Here is a 22,438-nt window from a genome sequence, read left to right as displayed (position 1 = left end):
ATAGTCCAAAACAATTCAACTGACAAGTCAAAGAGGAAATCAACTTTAAAATAGAGAGGTTACAGTGTAAACGTGTGCTACTGGGATACTTTGTTATGCAGACAATTGAAAATATCCTGTTACTGACAGCAAGTCTTTTAATTGCTCCAATAAAACCATTTCTGTGAGCAATTGTATTTTATATCATATCCTACATGAATACTTAGATCAAAATTTAAATATCCTGTAGACTATTTGCTGATAAATATCAAACAAGTGAACTAACTGGAATACCTGATATTGGATATATCTCACAGGTGTAGACCCTCAGCAATCTCAGGCAGCAAGTGCCCACAAAGCGCAACCTTTCTAAATCCAGGAGAGTAGCAGTGTATTGGAAACCCTTCAGTCCACGAAGTTCTTCAACTCCCAGCACCAGTGTTGTCCAACTCCAGTGAAGAATGCTCAATAAAGATTCAAAGCATTCCTATTTCAGGAAGATAGATTTTGTGTTGAAAAACAAGAAATGACCATTCTGCATGAGTATTAGATGAAAGGCACATAGCAAGAAAACACATTTGACACAATACATTCTTGTCATAAAGTAAAGACTTATCAAGGCTGTCTTCACTTGGTTTTTCATACACTTCACAGTTATGATCTGCAGGACCATGGCCACTATGTGACATTGACAGTACTTGAAAGCTAAACAGAAGCACATCATAGTTCACAAAAAAATCTGAGGAGTTAAAAGGTTTTGTTTCTACTATTATTATTATATGGGGTCAATAACTTCACAAAGTTGCAACCCAGAAAGCAAAATAAATGTGTTTGGTGTTGAACATCTTGAAGTTGCAACAATCAAACTGATTGTTCAAAATTAGATGTAAAATGCTTCCAGAAACTTCAAAAATTCAAAACCCTCCTCTCATCCTGGTTCATATCTATGGTGAGGGTAAGAGCAGCAAGACAATGGAGAGGATACACTGTGGTGTTAAAATCCACAGAAGTTCATAACTTAATGCAAATGTTTTTAAGAAAACATATATTCAGAGTAGCTATTAATATGTTGATAATATGATTACTAAAAATGCAAATCATGTAGATAATACATTCCTAGAAGAAACCTGACAGGAGAAGATCATCCTGATCATTAGAGAATACTGAAGAGATGGAGAACACATAAATGAAAGAAAGTGAGCCAATTTAGAAAATCAGACTATGACTGTCTATATGGAGGCAATAACTTGTATATAACTATCCATGCAGAACACTGACACTATGTGTAATGCAGTATAAAGTACAAACCAGGATGGAACTGAAAATAAAATAATCACTGCTTGCAACACATAAGGGATTGTACTTCAAAAACACAAAGACAGAATTGACCTTATCCTGCATGATATTATTGCATTTCAACTTAATGCAGGATTTCTCAAAATCTGACTAGCCCCTTGCATGTGAAGAGCTGCAGACTACCTTCTATAGCAGTTGCAGTTCACTGTGCCAATAAATACTCCTTACCTCAGTTTACCAAAGTTTAATTAAATGCTATCTGATTCTCAGTGTGCACCAGAATGCATCTAAGAGGAAAATAAATCTCACCAGTGACTAGTTAGTGCCAGTAATCTAAAAGCCATAGAAGACACCAGTAAAGCTCCCTCAAAATTCTAAAAAGCCTGCTAATACTGATTTTTCAGCAGAAAGTGAGGCTTGTACATTGAAAACAACCAGTGAGAATGAGCTCAATCCCAATTCCCCTCCACCTAGAAAACTCCAAACTAAGTAGCTAACCTTGTAAACAAACACATTTCTAGGCTCTCATTCTCAGGTGAATACCAAGCTTAGTTTAGATCTAAAGTGACATCTGAAATCTTCAGAAAAAGTAAAAAAATAAAAAATTCTATCAGTGTACCTAACTTCTGCTTGAGAAAGCAAACACAAAATTTCTACATCTACATCTTTCAGTTTCCTAACCATGTATGAACTTGCAGGAAACACAAAAGAGTCTTGATAGTACTCACCACTGAGACAGTTCTGGCAAAAGATCTCTTTAAAATATGTACGGGTTCACTAGTTTGCTGTTTCCCTTTGGATGCACTGCCATCACTTGTTGGCAACCTGGAAGAACAGTTTTAGAACTTATTTGAAATTTCCAGTTTTTACTTTTAGTAGAGTTTTGGATGGGGTTTGGTGTTTTTGTTTCCGTTTTTTACTTTTTGTGGTTTTTACTGGTTTTATTGTTCAAGTGGAAAAAAAACCCAAGTGAAAAAAGTTTAACATAACTATTCAAAAAAAGTTCATTTTCAACATAAGTTCCTCCAGTTTCCTAATCATTCTAGACCAGTAACCACATATCTTGAATTCTGTTCAACTGGCAGTACTGTGACAATTGAAAATGAGGTTGAGATTTAATTACATGCAATTATTACACAAGTATCTACCATATTTCTTCAGACGACATCAAGACTAGAAATGTTATTCCTTAAAGAACACTGGTTTTGTGGAGGGAAAAATATATGTGGAGGTTAAAAATACAGACAGCATCCATTACTGCAGCACCTTCTCTTTTGTGCCACTCATTGGTCTTCAGAGGCCTCAAGGCTTGTTTGCCTTTTGGCTTCAGCTATCTCTCCAAAGAAATCACCCAAATGGTGAATTTGTCATTCCAGAACTTCATGTACATCAAAATGAAGCCTTCACCTGGAGAGACAGGGCATCTATGGACAGAAAGCTTAGTGGCAGAAGTGAGCTGTTCTGCAAAGGAACCTTGAAAAGGACATGCTTAGAAAGGACAACCGCAAGAGAACTGGTATGAAAGAACTGCAAGTTTCAGAATCAGCGTGGGGGCCAGGGGAATTATATACACACACACACACAAAACATAAAAATCAGGTCTTGCATATACCTGAGGAAATCTGTAAAATATATTATCAACACAGTGAAAGAGTTCCTGGTTATTAAAACAGAGTTACATAACATTTATCATGGCAATGGTAAGTTTATGGTAACTTATTGTAAAGCACAGTTCATTGTTGATTTTGGCTTTTTTTTTCATTAAAATCATCTGTTCAATAGTATACAGCCCCTAAACTGAGGGCTACCAAATAGAGCACTTCCCAACTAGCAAAAAACATTACTCATGTTATGTGAAATAGTTCTACAGATGTAAATGAAAATCTCAAGACTCATGCAGGATGACTGCAAGAAAAATAGCAAGGAAGTGAATGTGGGAATAATTTATTACTTTTCTCAAAGACACTAAGTTTTCCCTACATTTTTCAGATACTGATTTCCTGTGCTAAATACAATAACATTTTCATGAAACATGGTTATAATGAATTTAATATTTCTATTATAAAAACATGTCAGTAAATTCTTCCAGAGGTTAAAGTATTACCTGTATAGTAATTGTGGAATCTGCCCTGCATTCACATCTGTACCATTATTTGATTTCTTGGAACTTTTAAACTGAAATACAACACTGAAAGAAAAACAACCCAATTATTATTCAAGTCATATTAGAGCTCTTCTTTTTCAATAAAAAAATATAGAAAAAAATATCTACCCATCATCTGTAGTAATAGAGGCCTGGCCATGAGATCCACAATCACTGCTAGGTCCTGACACTCTTGCCCAGGCTACATACCACCAGCCAGCTTGCAGGAGTACTGGCTCATCAAACATCATTGCGTATTTCTCTCTGTGAGAAGTAAATTTTTGAAAATGATAGATGTGAATTATTTTTTATCTTAACTTTTAACAAATTACACCCTGATTGTAAAAGAAATTGAGAAGTAATGGACTTAAGCTGTATCTATTTATATTCAAAACTCAAAATTTTTTAATTGAAAAATACTGTAGTAATTAAAAAATAGTAATTCTGAGGACCTACAAATGCCTAAGGCTAGCTTGATTTTGAATTGTGAAAACAATCAGATATCAATGCCAAATACAGTAAGGAGACATTAACTTAAAATAACATACAAAAACCCAATTACATTTAATATATAATACAGCAAGTAAAGTATTAATTATAAGGTACTATATAAAATTAATTTGATTCCAGAAAATGCTTGTAAATTACAAGAACTTATACATGAATTCTTAGTAATTACAATAAATATTAAAGAAAGTAACAGAATATATATTTAGGGGATTGATATGAAAGATTTAAACCTGAAAGAATTAATCATGTATCATTTGAATTTTAAATTACTTCACTACAGGGAATTAAAAAGCAGCTACAACATGGCTAACCCCATCCATATGCACAAAAGAGCTGCTGCAATATTTTGTCTTGTCATCTCATCACAGGAAGATGGGATTTGACTTGGATTTATACAAGAGCAAGAATTAGATTATTTGTTGTCTTTTAATTTAAATACCGTAATGGTTTGGGAATGTATTTGGTGTTTTGCTATTTCCCCACATTCTTTAGAAATTTTATACCACTTGCTACAAAATTCTAATGATGTAGATCATCTCTGTTGATATTTAAAGTGATATTAAAATGTGTATGGGGAAAGTAAAACTAAAGATCAAGAAGCAAGTATAAGTAGGTAAGCTAAACATCTTACCTGGCAGCACAATCATATGCTAAGACATCTGTCTCAGCAAGGAGGTCTCCATCCGTCTCATGGTCTCCCCCATCTGGGCCCAATTCAAACAACTGGTGAAGTTAAGAAAAAGGGTAAAATTGGGAGTTAGAAATCTCATAATACTACTTTTTCCTGTCTGGCAATTCTGGAAACTGTACACTTCTCTTCCTTCCCCTTCCCAAAAATAACTACTACTTCATATCACTGACAGGCAAAATCCCATTTGGAAGTCAGGCATTAACTGTTAAGGAGTAGCAGTTGACACTTACCTCCCAGCCTTATGTCCAGATATATATTTTAAGTGGGGGAAAAACTCCCTAAATCGTGCAAGAAAGACACAAGCACAGCATCTAAAAAAGGCAAAGTTGGCCAGCAGGTGCGGGTTTTCCATTACAGACTGAAATGTTTATACAGTATAAGATATACTCAACTTCTCTGGAAAGGGACAGCTTGACAGTTTAGCAGAGATAGTTAATATTGCTTGTCTCGGTTGTTGGAGACAAAATTTTAGGAGGAAGCGCTCTGGAATGAGGGCCTCCTCCAAAGGGACTCCTTTTCCTCCATCAATGAGACAAATGGGTCACAAGAAGTGAAAGAGGGAAAAAAACCCCAAACTATTTATTAACACGCAAACAAAACAGGGTAGAACACAATAAAAAAATACAACAAATTCCCAGAGGGGGAACAGACACGTGGGCTCTGACCAGCCGGGGCCACCCTGTGGGCCCGCCAGGGGCCACCTCCGCAGGCTCCCCAGATCGGCGAGGAGGGAAGGGAGGCAGTGAGGCAAGGGGAAAGAAAGGTTAAAAACAAGGAAAAACCAACAGAACCTTTTCCCAGCTAGCCAGAACACAAAAAACCAAAAAAGCAGCACAGTGCTCCCAGCGCACTCCCTCCTCCCAAGCCTCGCCAAAACTCTGGAGGCCCTGAGCTGTTGGGCTGAGCCGTTCAACCGCCCCTCACTCGAGTCCCGTGGCTCCGGCCCTACCCCCCGGTAATACCATCCCTGCCCGGCTCCGTGGGGTCCCGCGTGCCCCCACAGCCGCACGGGTGGGTTCAGCAATGCCGTCGGTACCAAAGAGTCCAGAAGGGCATTTGCGTGCGTTCCGCCAGCAGCATTTATTGCTGCTACGCTGGCGAAGGGTGCAGAGGCAAACACCAACATGATCCCGCAGCTCACAGTTTTATCAGGGGGTGGGGAAAGGGCAGGACTAGGGAACAGGGACCAGTGGGGAAGCTCTGGGGGAGCGATGAGGGGTGGAGGCTGACAGCCAACCGGGGAATCCAAACTGGGCTAGATTCACATAACAGAACATGGCATCCTGGGAGAAGCCTTTCTGGTCACCCTAACATAAAGTGGTCCTTGTGGTACTAGGGGCTTGTCTTACTGAGAACTCTCTGTCCCTTGTAATGTATGTTCACTGGCCACCACACCCTGGGTCCATCTGAAAGGCACAGCATCCTTGGGCATTAAGCAGACAGTTAAGGAATAAAGCAGCTTTATAACATCACCCCAGGACACATTATAAACAATTGGTGACTGGGACAAAACATAACACCTTTACTAAGAGAACTTTGTTTTCTTACTCAAAAAAAATTTCTATGGTTTGGTGAGTTTGACAAAGGACCAAAATACACGTTTATGACTTCTCTTGCAAATACCTACTTAATACACTCTTTATTTCTGGCAAGTCTGGCAAATCTTATCTTAGATGTAAGATAATCCTAAAAAAGTTGAAAATATAATACTGGAGTATTTTAATACCATTATTACCTCTAGTATTTAAAACGCACAACTAACTTTAAGTTTCTTGGCTGTACTTAGTCATTTGCAATTCTCAGTTGTTACATTAAACTAGAATAAAGTGCAACTACTTATTTTGGACTTCCTGTTGACTTATGCAAATGTTATTGCTAAGCATGTGTCATCCATTTCCCTAGAACAACCCTCAGTACCTATTCATCTGAAAACAGAGGAAGAAAACTCAATAACCCACTAAATGACAAGTAACAACAACATGTTCTGAATATACAAACATCTAATAGAAATCTCAGCTGTAACGTCTTCTTTTACAATTGTTTTTCATGGGGTTACCAAAATCCTTACTGAATATAGGAGCAGAGGACAGCTAACCAAAACCAGAGCTCTGTTACCACAGTGTGTGTTTCTGTGAGATTTATTTATCCAAAGCCAGGTTTATTTATTTTAAAATAATCAGCACACATGCTCCACCTGTAATCATCCCTACACTTGGCACAGAGTTAATTGCATTTGGTGCCGGTTGCTCTCAGTTGAAGAATCCCAGCCCAGAAGCCATCCAGAGAGCAGTCTTGAGAAAGTGGCAGGGAAAATGGAAAGCAATGGCTCCTGATAAGGACTCTTTTTTTGCTTTTGAGAACAGCTCCTCATGCATCACATAGGATGCGATTTTAACCTGAAGCCCACAACACCAATTTTCTGCTGGCGGACCTTGGAGCTCTGTGTAAATAGATCACAGAAGCATTCGGCCCACTAACATACCTGCCCAAGGTATCTCTAGGATGGCACAGCATTTAGTGAAGGTAAGAATGGGCCAATTCATCACAACAACAGTAATTCTCAGCTCTCTACTTCATCCACTGTGCCTGCATAATGCTTTACACATACAGTAAACCACTCATTCACCAAGAAATAAAACTAATTGTGGTTTTAGATAGTACTACGGAAGTTTTGATTTTGAGACATAATATTGCTTAAACAAAATAAAAATTCCTACCTTTATTTTAGCAGTGTATTCACCTCTACCACCAAAAAGACCAAGACCACCTAGCAAAATATCTGTATCAGCACAGAAACGGATAGCTTCTACTGAGTGGGCTGAATAACCCCAGCCTCCTCCATGACCTGCAAAAAAAACCCCCAGGGAAAATATAATTAATCTTAGTCTTTTGTTCTGCAAGCTGATCAGCTTTTGCTATAAAATTTTAGTGTGTACATACTTTCAAATCTGTTAACAACACTATAGTCTTCTTTAGAATAAACTTTCATTACTGCTTGAGTCTCTTCTTCTGTATTTGCAACACCCATTTTTAAGTCCTGCATAGCAGCCAATGTATCAAGGCAACCTAAAAGAAAGCAACCAAAAAGAACCCAGAATTTCTCACTGCTGATTGAAATGGAAATGAATACTAGTTAAGAAAACCAAAGCAATCTGTTTTGTCCCTAAACCACACACATGATACTGAGTAGCTTTATACTTTTGATGAGGTCAAGGGTCATTGCTGCAGAATCTCAAGGATTGCTACTGAAGTCAACTTCATTTAATTTATTATCCAGAATAACAAACGTGATTAAATCTACTTTGCAACTTTTCCAATGGCAAATAAATTGCCAGTGACAATTTTTTCCTTTTTACACTTACAGTATTACCCCAAAAGATTTGAAGTAGTAACTGAATTAGGAGGAGATTTTAAAGTCTTCACAAAAGGTGTTTCATTCATACACATGGGTATGAAACGTGCCTTACTTTGACTCAGACACAAAAAGTACTGTTCAAGTTGAAAGTTATCCATCTCTAGCACACAATGAAGTGAGCGGGTCAAGGAACAGATGACTTATCACAATCAGTGCACAAGTGAGTTAAAATCACTTCCAAAGCTGTGCTTTGAAGTATAGTTTATACATGAACACAGTGGAATTAATTTTTGCATTTTCAAACTACAAAAAAACCTACAAAAGAAAATCATATTTCTCTTAGTGACTCATTATACAACATTGCAAAGATTATATTTTAATTTTATATACTGCATTTACTTTAAAATAAAAATAATTTATTGAAGAGCACTTTTTCAGGTTTGGGTTCTTTTTTTTTGAGACTCCAGGTTAAGAGCATTTACTTTCATCTGCAGTCTTTCCAAAAAGATCATCTAGGAAGGTCCCTTACTTTATTATGCTGGCATCTAACAAGTTCCACCAGAACTCTAAAATCCTCCAGCATCATTAAGATGGCAGAAGATAATGACATCAGCCAAATTATAAGTGCTAAGAGCAATGGTGAAAGACTACAGTAAAATTTTAACTGAAAAATGTCAGGAAGTTTTTAGATTAGTTTGTTTATACATGAAGTTAGGTTACTTTATTTCATCTAAGGTTCTGACTCATCAACTATAAATGTATACCTAGAATATGCAAAGCTGCATGAGATCTGGTGGTTAGAGCTTTGGAACCTGTTGGCAGAGCAAGTTCTGGGCTCAAAATACTACACCGGGATTGCATGTCTGGAGCTGAGGGAAGCCTGGAATCGGCAACTACTGCATTGTAACTCCACAGTTCCCTGGCATTCGGGCAAAACCTAGAGCAAGAAAAAGCAGAATGAACAAAACCTTTCATCAACTGAAAAAATACAAAATCTAACTGATAATTACATTTTTAAGACATTTAATGTAAAATGTAGATCTGCCAGTATAAATTTCTGAAATTGAGCATCACTACTGCAAATACATGAAAACTTCACTAGCTTAACACTCCAGCAAATGAAAAGATACAAAAACATTATTGTACTTTAAGTCAAACAGTCATATTATGGGTTTAAAAATTTCAGAAAATTTGAGGTCATTTCTCAAAGCTAATAAATGTTAACACAGTATTATCTATTAAGTAGTATGAAGTAACTAGCAAAGTACTAAATAGAATGGCAGATGTGCTCAAAAATTATAAAGATGCCAAGTGAAAGTAAAAGGCTTACCTTCAAATAACAGTAAAAAAATCTTGAGGAATCCAACATATTTTGTTTGGGCTTTTTTAAATGAGTAACATTGCCTCATGAGTTTTTAAGGGATTATAAAAAAGGGCAGCATAAACAAGGGAATACAGAGACTTTCTATAATAGAGATTAACACATAGAAAATGAAATCTTTGAAACCACTATGTAAAAGGAAGAAACAGTAAGAAGACAAGTCTATGGGAGTGTTCTGTATAAGCACAAAAAGCATTTTTACTTGGTACACTTTTAAAAATCTAATGGAGAAAGAAATAGTTTTTTAACTTAAAATATTAAAGAACACCATACGTATTCAGGATTTCAATAAGATAGCAATGTTCAAATTTATACACACATATGACATTACACAACTGCTTGAATTTCACTAAAAGATTAAGTCACAAAGCTTTGAAGAAATGTTTAAAATGTATGTCATCAGAATTCTGTTTCTGTACAAGAAACTGAATCCATCATTTAAAAAGGCATGAATTAGAATGTCCAGAAATAACAATATACCAAGTATTTAACTACTAATAGCCTAATTATTAACATGTCTCTTCTTCGGACTGTTTTAGAATTTTCTATTGAACAAGAATGGAATATAACAGAGAAATAAATCCACTCTTCTGTTAAGTATTTAAGCTCTAGATTTAGGTCTACAGTCCCCAAAATACTGCAAGACTGTAAAACACCTCAATTCATGTTTACCCATCATAAAAATCTAACGTGACTTTGGACTTCCTCAAGCTGAACAACCATTTTATTGTCTACAAGTTGAGTATCGTTACCTTGCCTCCTGTGAAACTTGCTGCGTTCCCATGGACATTGATAACTGAGTTTTTTCACTCATTGAGTCTTTCAGTGGATTTAAACATGCTGAAAATACAGAGCTCTAAGGGATATGGGTGCTACTCTTATCTCTAATGTCAGCATAATTTAAGTAAGAACTGGTACTTAGCCCATGAGATTGAACCAATCCTGGGCTTGTGCATAATGCAGAACTGCAACCATGCAAGGTACTTCCAATGTCATAAACAAATGTGTTAGGCAAACACGTGCTTCCATGTTAATTTGCTGTTAAATTCTTGAATTTCAATTTTGGATGAAGATATTCAAAGTAGCATGCAAGTAGCTTTTAAAGACATGATCCTATGAGATACAGTCTTTTCCAGATGAATGCCAACTACCTGGTTCCCTGCATTACTCTAACTTGTTTTGTTCAAATAATTTAAACATCATCAATTTCTTGAACTCAGAAGGAAGTTCAGATTTCTCTCCTAAATCCTAGCTAACATAGCTTTTAAATTGTTACAGAAGAACTGGATGTTATTATTCTGCTTTGGAACAAAGGCTTATTTTCTACACTTGCTCAAAGACTCCATTCCAAAGACTGAAATAAATACAGTTAGTCTGATGTCTATGCCATCTAAATAAACACCTTTACTTTAACCTCCCAAAATGTCAGAACTGAAAAAAAAAAATACCATTGCTCCACCCCTTCTTCTATTCAAGTCTTAACCACCAATACCTAACAGAGGAGCAGTTTAAGACACACACATATGGCAGCTGAATATGGCAGGGAAGTTATTCAGTCAAGTGTTAAGTAGATGGAGAAGAGGGAATAAAGAGAGTAATGAAACAGAACAGATTAAAATCCCCAAAATATTATGAGACTGGAATGAGAATGATGCAAAAAAGAAATTTAAAAAATGCAGGCAAGAGAACATGTTTGTTTTGGGCTTACTTGAACAAACCATCCAAAAAACATGAAAAATATTTATGGAAGACTAAAAATTGTTTTTCATTTACTGGGAAAATAATTAATGAGTAAATTTAATAATCAAATCTCCAGCCTCGCAAAATATTTTTTAAAGGATTTCTCTATTACTAGTTTAATAGCTGTAATCCACACTTGCCTCCAAATAACATCATAGACAGGATCCAGACACACACCAGAACCTTGAAGGTCTTCCTGCTCAGAATCATTGAATGTTTTGCAACTGCCATCTACTTTGTTTATCAGAAGACATTTAAAAGGAGGAGGTTCTGATATTGAAGCTGGTACCAAACCTAGATTAGGGAGCAAAAAGAGCAAACAAAAGTGAAGACTCCATTCATTATTGCTCCATGCTTAGAAAATGCCATTTAATACAGTAGGGAAGAACAGATATACTGCTACAACAAAAAACTAAAGAGTAGTAAGATCTAAATGCAAGTGAAGGTTAAGACTTTTACATTATTATTTTTAATAAAGAATATATTTCTAAAGAAGCCAGGATCATCATATGCAGTAAAACTAGAAGGCCAAAATATTTTCATTCCTTCCATTCCTGTTTTTGACTTGTTGCTCCCTCTATTGTTTACACAACTGAACTCATTTTTTTCCTCCAGTACTTCTATGAGCATTTAAAATAATAAAGAAGAGTTCTTGCCTATTATATGCCTGCTTGCAAATATCTCTGATGTAGCAAGCACATGAGAATTAATGAGAGCTTCGTCGATCCGGAGAAAAGTCTGGTCTCCACTCGCTCCAATCCATGTAGCTTTGCGCCCATATTTGGAGCCTATATTAGGCATAGGTGCTGGTTTTGCATTCCAGTAGGGCATATCCAGAATTGGTCTGCCAAGCTGACCTTTCTGTAGAAAGAATGCAAGAATCAGTGAGTGACAATAAGTCTGAAAGATAAATTACTTCAATAGTTTCATCATACAAAACTGCTAAACTGGAAAGACTTTACCACAAAACTACCTTCAAAATGCAATGGCTGGTCCAAGCGAAGCGTTACGTATTTAACTACAAGGAACAAGTTACTGACAGATATACTCCTCCCTTTTCAATTACGTTTTTGAGAAAACTTTTTGTTAAATGCAACTCAAACTCTCCATCATGCATAAACCTCCTCTCCATCTTCAGAATCAAACACAGAAGTATTATTTTCCTACAATGTTCAATATCTGATTAACATCAGTGATAAACAAGGAATACATTCATACGAAAAAAAAAATCTATCTTCAGATAGAGACAGTCTAAGTTCCACTCAATTCTGAACTTATACCGACTAAGTTTTTTAGAGCAAATACCTCTCAAAAGCACCTAGAAATCGATAGCTCAAGTTTGACTTGCTCAAAGAAAAGCATAAAGTGCCTCAGCGAGCACCTCTACACATGCTCGTGAACACTTATCTGGAGATCTAGGGCCATACCTCTATGTATAACTAGTTACTGAGATGGACCAACAGTTCCCAATGCTGCACCTAAGAATGTAGAAAGAACTGCTGCAATAAACCTGCTCAGGCTCCATCTACCTCCCCCTCAGGCACAGAAAATGTATTGCATGCCAAAGAAGTGATGAGAGAAAAGAAACATGTATATACAGCAAATGTCTTCTGTCCAGCATGTTACTAATTTTTCTTTCTTCATATTGTAGGTAAATCTAGTGAAGACATTTTCAAGTAACATGCTTTGTTTTGATTTTGTCCTGATTATGAAGCTTTCAGCAAACTTTCAAGCACTAAAATATTAAAACCAGACACAAAAACCAAGTGGTCTAAATATGGCCTAAACCTATTTTTTCTTTTAGAGAACGGAAAAAACCCTCAGTCAACTGACAAGGTTTTCTATCCCATTTCTGAGAGTGAACTTTTTTCAGAGGCCAGGTTTCACTGCAAGACAACAAAGCTTAAACCTTTACATGTCCGTGTCAGTTTTGACAGGAACACAGACACCAAAGCTCTTGCTTAAAGTTTGAAAAACAACAAAATATTACTCACTTTTAATTTAAAATATGACTTTTTGCTTCCAAAATTTCAGCCTTCACTTTTTAATTTTTTTTTTTTTTTGTCAAAAGATTTCAAAAGGTTAAATTTCTCTTCTGTTGTGTTTGGAAGTACATAGCTTTTAAAGCATGTAAAAATAGCTCAATACCTATTTTCTAGCTTTTGCAAAAAAGACACCAATAAAAACATTAGAGGGAACGTGAAAACAACAGATTACTGCAGAGATCGCTATGAGGGGCATCTTTGCAATCGCAGGGAGGCACAAAGGGAAGTAAACAATGTTTAAATGCTAATTTAGTGAAAATAAGAATGAATTCCACATGGACATGGGAAAATATACACCATGTGAATATGAAAGAAGACTACTGGAGTTGTGCTGTGTTATACTGAGCAATAATCCCTCCCCTCAAGTGCAAGCAGAACTTCTGCAACTCGCTGCAGTTTCTATGAAAGAAACCAGGGCACCTTTTTCTATCAAATGGAGACAGGTAATAGAATAGGCAACATTTACTTAGAATCAAGCTTGAAACAGTAAGTTTAAGAAAACTGGTGCACCTTATAAAATAACAGTTTTAAATCACCATCTTCATTAATATAAAAAACCCACCAAGAATTCCTGGCATTATGCTTTTCTAACCAGAACAATGTTAAAGGCTACATTTTAAAATATAACAGGCATAAAAGACATGCAGAAGTCATACATAGTTCTATAACAGCAAGTATAAGCCACGTTGGAAGGTCTCTGAACAATACATTAACTACTAGCTTATTCCCATAAGCAAGTAACATTTCCTTACAGAGAAACTTCCAAATGTGAAAACCTGGCCATCCATTAAGAGAATAGCTGTATGGTTGCTCCCAGCAGTAACTTGTGTACTAGGACCTGGTAATGCTTGCACCAGAGTGGGACATCCCCTAAATAAAAATAAATTAATTCTATATCAATACATGGTCATGTAGCATTTAAAACACACATTAGCATTACAAATATTTCAATCACTGTAATATATCCACTTGATTCACATACTATAGCAAATCAGAGCCAAGAAACAGCTTACATATTAAAACAGAGGTTTGAAAGACTGCACCAGGTAGTTGAGTTTATGCCCTTCTGCTACAGGAAAATCGATCAAGGACCCTCTCTTCAGTTAAACTCATAAATTAGCATAGAATAAGAATTATTAATTTAATATATAATTGTAGAATTACAGCTGTGTAGATACAATAATATAGTGTAATAATAAACGTGTACATTTTTGTATGAATACAAAATATATTGCAATGAAATGTAGCAGTAGAATATGTGGTGAGAACTCTACTTAAGCAGTTAAAAAACCCCTGAAAGCAATCGAAGCCTTATATGGCTGATACACTAATACAGTTACCAGAAGCAATATTGCTACAGCCCTCTTAAGATCACTGGCTAGGGAATTATAAAAGAAATAAAGGTCTACTCCTATCCATCAGCTCCTCTCCCATCAAACTCAGACTCAATAAAGAATAGACCTCTTCCAAACTATTTTCCAGAGAGATATGAAAAGGTCTAATCCATTTGTCTCCCAAATATGGACAGGCATAAGAAAATAAACTTTCCATTTCAGTAAAAATGAAGGAAAAAACGTTCAAGATACACAGCAAATTTGAACTGATGACTTAAAACTGAAAGATCACAAGAGATAAAAAGTAGTATGCGATACCAAATTTTGATTTCAATCCCAACAAACTGAACAGAAACCTACAAGACTTTGAATCCCATAATGAACATCTACCTAGACTTCAAATTTCCTGTGGAGTTAGAAAGACTGTGAATTTGAAGAACAAGTTAATCCCACAAAATTTTATGTTTGGAAATTAGGCTTGGAGTTATACAGAGGATAACAGCACTATTTGAACTTGCTTTCAAAATTAGGCTAATCTAAAATAAGAACAGGTTGTTTTACACTGGAATAAAAAAGGGTCAGCCCACAGTTACCTAGTGATTGTTTAGCAGCTGCTGTGCAAAAAGATAGTTCATCTCAAAGTTCTGATTCTGGCTGAATTACAGGTAAAATAGAAGTCAAGAAAGTATGAGGAAGGTGAATTGTCATGTGTTCAGCAGAAAAAGGATAGATGGGAAGATGTGAACAGGTAAGAGATATGAAAATGTGGAACAGAGGAATGCAGCATGAAGATAGGTTGATGACCTGAAGAAGAAGGAACATAGGCTCACAGCAAAATTATTCTTTGGTGGTAAATGTAGCTTTCAGCGGGTGACTAGCGAAGATGCAGGGACTGAAGGGCAGAATAAAATAAAACAGAGAACGTATACCATGACAAATCTACGATAATAACTCAAATCTAGGAGCTTTCTTGGTCTACAGGCACAAGGATTTGGACATCACTATGATTATGCACAGACAAAGAGCAAAGGTTAGCAACATCAATGATGGAATTTTAAAAACAAAAAGTTTACATTTGCCTCTCATTAAGGAAACTCAAAAAGACATCAAAATATAAATAAAACATAACTAGTAACTAATCCAAAAGCATTCCTGTTAAAAGGAAGTATTTTTATCATAAGGGGTTTTTTTTCTCCTCACTTAAAATTATGATAGTTGCAGGCACGGAATATCAATCATAAGTTTATAAAAAAAGCAAATATTTCATCTTTTTGATGCTTAAAAACTAAGCTATTATCATCATAACTATTTATCTTTCTGCTTTTCCAAGTGAATCTATCAGCAAAGCTATATGAATGCTGTGTTTCATAGCCTCTTGGCAACAGCAGAACAAAATCAAATAAGCACCTAATGTGGAGAGATGAAATCCATTATCCTCTTAAATGGCTTTTTAATTAAGATCACCCAGCTTTTGGAATGGCCAACTACAATCTATCAGTTCGTTTACAGAAAAAAATGTTTAAGGTACTTGACTACATCACAAAATAAACGTGAATTGCAGAAAACTAGTTTTCACTTCGTTAAAGGAAAAAGGATTTCAAAAAATACAGTAAGCCAGTTTGACTAGTGCACATGGAATTTACAGTCTGTGATACTATTGAGTATTTCCCTATCCCTCTGAAACTCAAGACAGGAAAGCTCAGAATAGACACTGTGGAGTCTGAGAGACTCTGGGCAAAGTTTTAACAACCAAGGTTTCTCCATTTGAATCAAAGAAAACAAGGACTATTCTTCTGGGATGGAGTGGAAGGACATGCTGGTCTTAAAGTCACAGAATCTTTGGCTTCTGGATATGACACAGATCAATCACAAAAGACCAACCTCAGCTATACAGAAAGTAAACTGAGATCCCTTGGGAAAACGTAACAACTGTTGAATAATTGAGCAGACGTACATGCATCAGCTAACTCAGGATCCTGAAGAAGGTCCAGATGCATTCTGGCTGTCCACATGGGAACCCTCTTCCATCCCGAAGGGTAGGCATTTCTGAGAGCAGCTGTAATCTTTGAAAATCCATCATGCATGACCTGTTCGAACAATCGCTGTCCATGGTACTTATGCAGCCAACAGCTGCCTGCCAGGTCCCAGAACAAGTCACTTGGGGCAGCTGACCATGGTGCTGTAAACACGGGCTCACTGGGAGCTGTTACTGTGTAGCGGCTAAAAGGAAACCAGTAGCAATTTCTGTTCCTTGCAAGCAGAGTTGGACAATTTCATTACAGAGAAAATGGAAATTTTTGTACTTCAGAGATGACTCCATTTTAGAGGAAATTTAGTGAAAAGATGTAAATATGACCTGCACTCCACCACTGGAGTAAAATAATCAGAAAATGCACCTAGAAACAGGGTCCTAACAAACAGATGATGGAAGACTTTTTTCCCCTCCTAGAGTTATTAATAGGATATAGTCTCTATTCTCTATCTTCAAGCGGAACATAGCAGACCATCTAGGGAAGGTCTGATCAGTTTTGTTTTGTTATTGTTGAACCTTTGGAAGCAAAATCCTATCTAGATCATATCACTTCAGTCATTCCATTTCTAGAGCTTGACTGTCAGGTCATGTGCTTGCTACTGGAGTGCTGAAGTCAAGAGTTTGTACGTAAAAATGCAGAAAAATTTTGAACTATAACAGAAAGATCATGGAGTTTTAAGTTCCAGCTTCTTGAGAGAAGCATCAGTAACAAACAGGCCTTCGCTTACCTGACCACAATACATGCTATTTTCCACCAAGACTAGATACTGCAAAGCATTTCTTGCTTCCACTGAGTTTCTATACACCAGCATCTAATTTGAGAATATAAGCACAGACTGACAAACCTTTCATGTAGTGAATAGCTCATCAACAGCTGCCATTGTGGATTTTACAACAAAAAGCCTACACAGACTAATTTAGTGGTTCCAGCTTACTGATAAGGCATGTAATCTACCTCATTCCTACTGAAGTAGAGGAAGAATTTGTGGTGTTTACAATACTCTAATAGAGGAGTCCAAAATTCCCTTAATTAAGGAGAAAGGCAAGTCTGAACAGGTGTTCAGAATTCAAAATACTTGAACATTATCAAGACTTTTAAAAATACAGTCTCACTACTAAATCTTTATACTGCAAAACAAAAGTCTCTGAAAGGATGCCTAAATAACACTTTTTTTTTTCCCTCCTCTCTTCTCTCTCTCTCAGAAAATACAGTGGAGTATCAGTTCCTGCATTCAGAAGATGATGCTCTTCCTGAGGTCAATACAGGCAATGTGACACACTGCATGACTGACATACCACTGACCTGGCAGGAGCTGGCCATCTGAGCACCACTGCGTCCCAACTGAGGTGGAACTCTGCATAAGGATTCCCTGTTTCCTTCTCTGAATCCCTTACTGTGAGGACAGAGGAGAGATCTCTACTTAAAGCTGGAAAAAGAAGTACATCAATGAAGAAATTATAATTTGAATGATGGTGCTAAATAGCAATATAGTACTATAGCCAGTTCTCATGCATAGGACATACTCCAAATTTCTTCAAGGCTTTTTTCAGACACTTTCTAGGGTCTGATGTAGAATGATACAACGGTCAGTGCCAAGTCACTTGTACCGCCTCAGCTTCTACTTCTGGTCAAGCATTATCCTGCAGCACAAGATTTTTCATATTCTCCTCTAGGATCTCACTTGGAACTACATTTGGTCTTCATCCAGTTTCTATCTAAATAAGCAACAGATGTAGGGATTTACCACCTGAAACACTGACAAATACAGCAGATAGCTCCAAAGCCTTCTGAAAAGCCAAGTGATTTCATCAAAGCTGGAAATAGGTGACAGTAAGTTACCAGTATTCTTCAGTCTTTAAGACAGAAACTGGCCTTATTCTAATAGCGATTTGAATTGCTAGTTTAAGCCATTGTTCCTTGGAACAACTACCCAAGAATTTCCAAGAAGGAAAAACAAACTACTTGTCTGTGGTATGACTCCACCATAGCCAGAAACACAGACTGTATTCACCAGTGTAATGCCAACTGAGTAGGGGTAACAGTTCAGAGACTACTATGAGGCACAGCAGCCAATAAAAGGCAACATTTCCAATATACTTTCTTTCTTCCCTCTCCCCCTTTGGTTTAGTGAATCCAATGCAAGTTTTAAGATGATGAAGATTTCTTCAGGAACTTGACAAAAGAAAAGGTTTTGAAGTCTTCAAAGAGATTAGGAGGATAGATGTTCATTAATTTTCACCTGGCTGCTACAAGAGAAATGAAAGAACTGAAGACAGGTCATGGATGCTCTGCTCTGTATGCCTTTTACATAAGGATACTGAGCATTACTGGACATACACAAAGTCTCAAAGATTCCTACTATGGAAACCCCTGCTGTGTGCACTATACGGCATATGTACATGTCCAAAGACCTTAATCACATTTCCTTTTATGACAGGACACCTTTTTTTATTTACTTTAATGAATAGATGAGACTCTAAGCATGAGACACTAAGGGTGAGATTGAGCCTCACATTAAAGACACCTATGCTGTCACTGTAGTCAATGGAGATCAAGTTTACAGAGTTACTAAGCTTGCCTAAAGCATGTAAGCAGTGGCTGGTTAGTCAAGTAAGTCTCTGTGCTCTGTTGACTTCCCTATTTCCACTGACCATAGAGAAATCGCACATCACTCTTCTGCCAACACCCAAAACAAGTGACTACAAAACACAGCTGAGACCAAAGCTTAGAGACTTCATTTGGGAGATAATTGATGAGCAAAAGATGAGACTTTATCATAACTGAACTGAGATTAGCTCAGTTGGTCAGAGCACAGTGCTAGTAAGGCCAAAGTTGTGGGTTTGATCCTCATACAGGCCATTCACATAGGAGTTGGACTCAATGATCCTTGTGGGACCCTGCCAACTCAGAATATTCTGTGATCTGTGATTATTCTGTGAACCCTTATCAATGATGAAACAGGAACAGGTTGATCTAGGTTTACAATATCATACTATTTGAGTTATTGTATATGCAGTATTTTACAGAAATAATGAAATCTTAATGAGACTTCAATGTAATTCTCATATACGCAGGGAGGATTAAAGGGACAGAAGTCTTTCAAACTATTATCAAAGCAATGCTAGTAACTATGCACAGAAGCTTTCATGTATTAAATAAATTACTTATACTGTACAAGACTACTGTTATAGTATCTATATTCAGGGGCTTATGGGGAGTAAGTGCAGCACAAGAGCTTTTCAACTTTTTTTGGTCTATATTTGAATTTTCACACTTGCCAGCTACAGAGAACCAGAAATTTAGCCACTACTTATGCAGCAGTAAAGTAATACACAATCGTGTCCTTTTATTACCAGCTTACCTGGAATTAACATCACCATGTCCAAGCTGACCATGCTGCCCATATCCAAATGTGTAAACATCACCATTCTCCATCAAAACCACTGAAAAACAACAAAGCATTTTTCTGACATACACACATGACATAGCACTGCACCAGTGCTGGTTACCCTTCTGAGTAGCAGTTAATGATTCCTAAGAGACTCAGACAAGATTCCACAACCCATCACAACTAGCACCTCTATGCAGGAGTAGAGCTCTGCCATGCAGATGTTTTAAACTGACTCCAAAATTTCTTACAAGCTCTGATGTAACTCAATATACGATACTTATAGTCCTTTTCACCACTGAAGGACAGTGAGTTGCCTTTCATTGCTGGAATCAGGGAGGTGATGTGGGGATTTGGGTGGTGATCTTACTTTAGAGCATGTACGGAAATGGCACAAAATGTGTCAGGGAAGGTTTAGGCTGGATATTAAGAAAAGGTTCTTCACCCGGGGGTGGCTGAACACTGCAATAAGCTCTCCAGGGATGTGGTCACAAAAGGCTGACAGAGTTCAGGAAGTGTTTGGACAATACTCCCAGGCACATGGTGTGATTCTTCGAGATGGTCCTGTGCAGGACCAGGAGTTGGACTCGATGATTCTTGTAGATCCCTTTTAACTGAAGATATTCTGTCTCTATGACAGTGTAGCAGGCTACAAAATAAACCCTGCTACGTTTTCAACTTTTAACAGTCCTGCGTACATCCATATTAAAAATTGAACAAAAAGCAGTGAAGACACAGATGAAAACCTTAAAAAATAAATCTGTATTATAATTAACACTGATTTATTTGTTTTTACCTGAATGGTGAAATCCACAACTGACTTGTACAGCTCGCAGTTCACAGTCAAAGCGGACAGCCCCTGGTGGATAAGTTGTGATTTTGCTGGCATCCTTCTCACCTCTTTCTCCACTTCCATCTATAAACAAAACTTACAATTATATCCTATGCATTCCAATAAAGTTGTATTAGAAGAATGAATAGAACAAGGATAGTAAATAACTCCCCACTCCGCCACTTGTCCAGCAGAAGAGAGAACTCACAGAGTAGCAAGAGAGACAGCCCAAAATGCTTCAAAGCAGATGTGGAAAGACAACAGAAACTCTATTTCTGAACAATGTACTACAAAGGTACACATTGGAAAATATCCTCTAAAGCAGAAACTTCCCCAAGAGCAGACAAAAAGAACCAGCAAAACAGAAAATTCAAACTTCAGAAGCTTTACTTGATAGCCATCATTTCATTCTTCAATAAGGTAGCATTATTAAGTAGGCAACACTGTAGTTAAACTCAACAGGTATAGCCTAGCCTGTCTTTTCCAACTACTACACTTTAAGGAGTTTAGTTGACTCCAACTTGGCCACAGAGGCCCTGTTTTAAGTAGCTGTCAATTACTTACACAGCTCATTTCTAACAATGCAGACAATTCACAAAGAGTGTGTCTGCTGTCTTTTAGACATAATTTCTGTGATTTCCTTTAATAAGCATGTATGTATTTAGTAAGTATGAAGTACATTATTGGTTCCTAAAGCCAAACTGCCTCCATATTGGACAAAAGTACAGAAGTGCAATATATTATTCCTAAATTTCTTGCAATACAGCAGCATATCTTCTCCAGAAATCAGAATGTTTCTATCATCTATTAAACTTTAGTCACACTATCTAGCATAGAGAAAAGATAGAAATATCTTAAGTGAAAAATAACTGCACATAAAGACTGCACTATCTCTCTGTGATAATTCTGAGTACTGCTCTATTAACAAAACTGATACAGGGAAACAACTGCTGCTCAAACAATTCAAGGTGTTGTTAATTTAGATCTATACTTAGAATTTCTACATGTTTTTAATAAAATCCAGCTTTTATACATATAGCTCGAAATTTTCTTTTTATTGCAAAGAAACTGCTGATACAGTAAAGTCATTTCACACTTTTATTACATACCAGTTTTAAAAAATCTTACTGTTCTAAGAACAAAGCTATTTTCTAGTGATGACTTGAGTATAGAAATTACATTAATATGCATATAGCTCACATCTGTAAAGGAACAGTGTGTGTAGGTGCTAGTGCTTTCGAAGAATTAGATTTAAAAGCATAGGTAAAGTATCCCTTTGAAACATGCACTACATGCTGGGTATGTAAGAAATGGATATGTAGTAAAAAAAACCCTGTCTCTCAGAATTGCCATGGGATTTTTGAGGTTGTGTACTACCAGACTGCACACAAATTAGAAGAAATGTTTCTGAAGGTCTGTGTGCCGCTTTCTTTGGTATAAATAACAAAAGCAAATACAAAGAGACTGACTCACCATTTAACAACAACCACAGTCACAAAATTAGTTCTTCCTAGTCCTGTAATTCTGCCTTAAGCAGCTCACAGTATTTAACAGTTTGACTACTTCTCAAATACAATACCTTTGAACTTTTTATGCCTACTTTTGCATTAAACTCTACATGCCCTACCTACTGCTTCCCCATTTCATACAAGCTTTTCAGATCGAAACAGAGAAAAGCTAATTCTTCTGGAAGTCACCTGTGGCCACCATC

General features: G+C 36.8%; 1 protein-coding gene across 19 annotated transcripts in view; it reads right to left on the bottom strand.

Annotated features, from left to right (window-relative positions):
* The window catches only part of MYCBP2 (MYC binding protein 2), a 177,458-nt gene that overhangs the window by 86,722 nt on the left and 68,298 nt on the right, over nucleotides 1-22,438 (bottom strand). For 18 of the 19 annotated variants that reach the window (XM_042029615.1, XM_042029618.1, XM_042029620.1 and 15 more), the window contains 13 exons: nucleotides 20,692-20,811; nucleotides 19,869-19,950; nucleotides 13,893-14,010; nucleotides 11,752-11,956; nucleotides 11,236-11,389; nucleotides 8,739-8,911; nucleotides 7,560-7,685; nucleotides 7,337-7,464; nucleotides 4,560-4,651; nucleotides 3,548-3,682; nucleotides 3,380-3,463; nucleotides 2,004-2,100; nucleotides 274-466 (listed from right to left, as the gene is read on the bottom strand). In XM_042029615.1, the coding sequence (XP_041885549.1) occupies nucleotides 274-466; nucleotides 2,004-2,100; nucleotides 3,380-3,463; nucleotides 3,548-3,682; nucleotides 4,560-4,651; nucleotides 7,337-7,464; nucleotides 7,560-7,685; nucleotides 8,739-8,911; nucleotides 11,236-11,389; nucleotides 11,752-11,956; nucleotides 13,893-14,010; nucleotides 19,869-19,950; nucleotides 20,692-20,811 (1,707 nt within the window). Of the gene's footprint in view, nucleotides 1-273; nucleotides 467-2,003; nucleotides 2,101-3,379; nucleotides 3,464-3,547; nucleotides 3,683-4,559; nucleotides 4,652-7,336; nucleotides 7,465-7,559; nucleotides 7,686-8,738; nucleotides 8,912-11,235; nucleotides 11,390-11,751; nucleotides 11,957-13,892; nucleotides 14,011-17,809; nucleotides 17,934-19,868; nucleotides 19,951-20,691; nucleotides 20,812-22,438 lie in introns of all 19 variants that reach the window. The other variant, XM_042029634.1, reaches the window with a different exon arrangement.

Source organism: Corvus kubaryi, unplaced genomic scaffold, assembly GCF_017639235.1.
Source record: "Corvus kubaryi isolate FWS band 111438036 unplaced genomic scaffold, C.kubaryi_AGA036_p1.0 37328, whole genome shotgun sequence".
Classification (NCBI taxonomy): Eukaryota; Metazoa; Chordata; class Aves; order Passeriformes; family Corvidae; genus Corvus; species Corvus kubaryi.
This window is presented reverse-complemented; position numbering and strand designations above follow the sequence as displayed.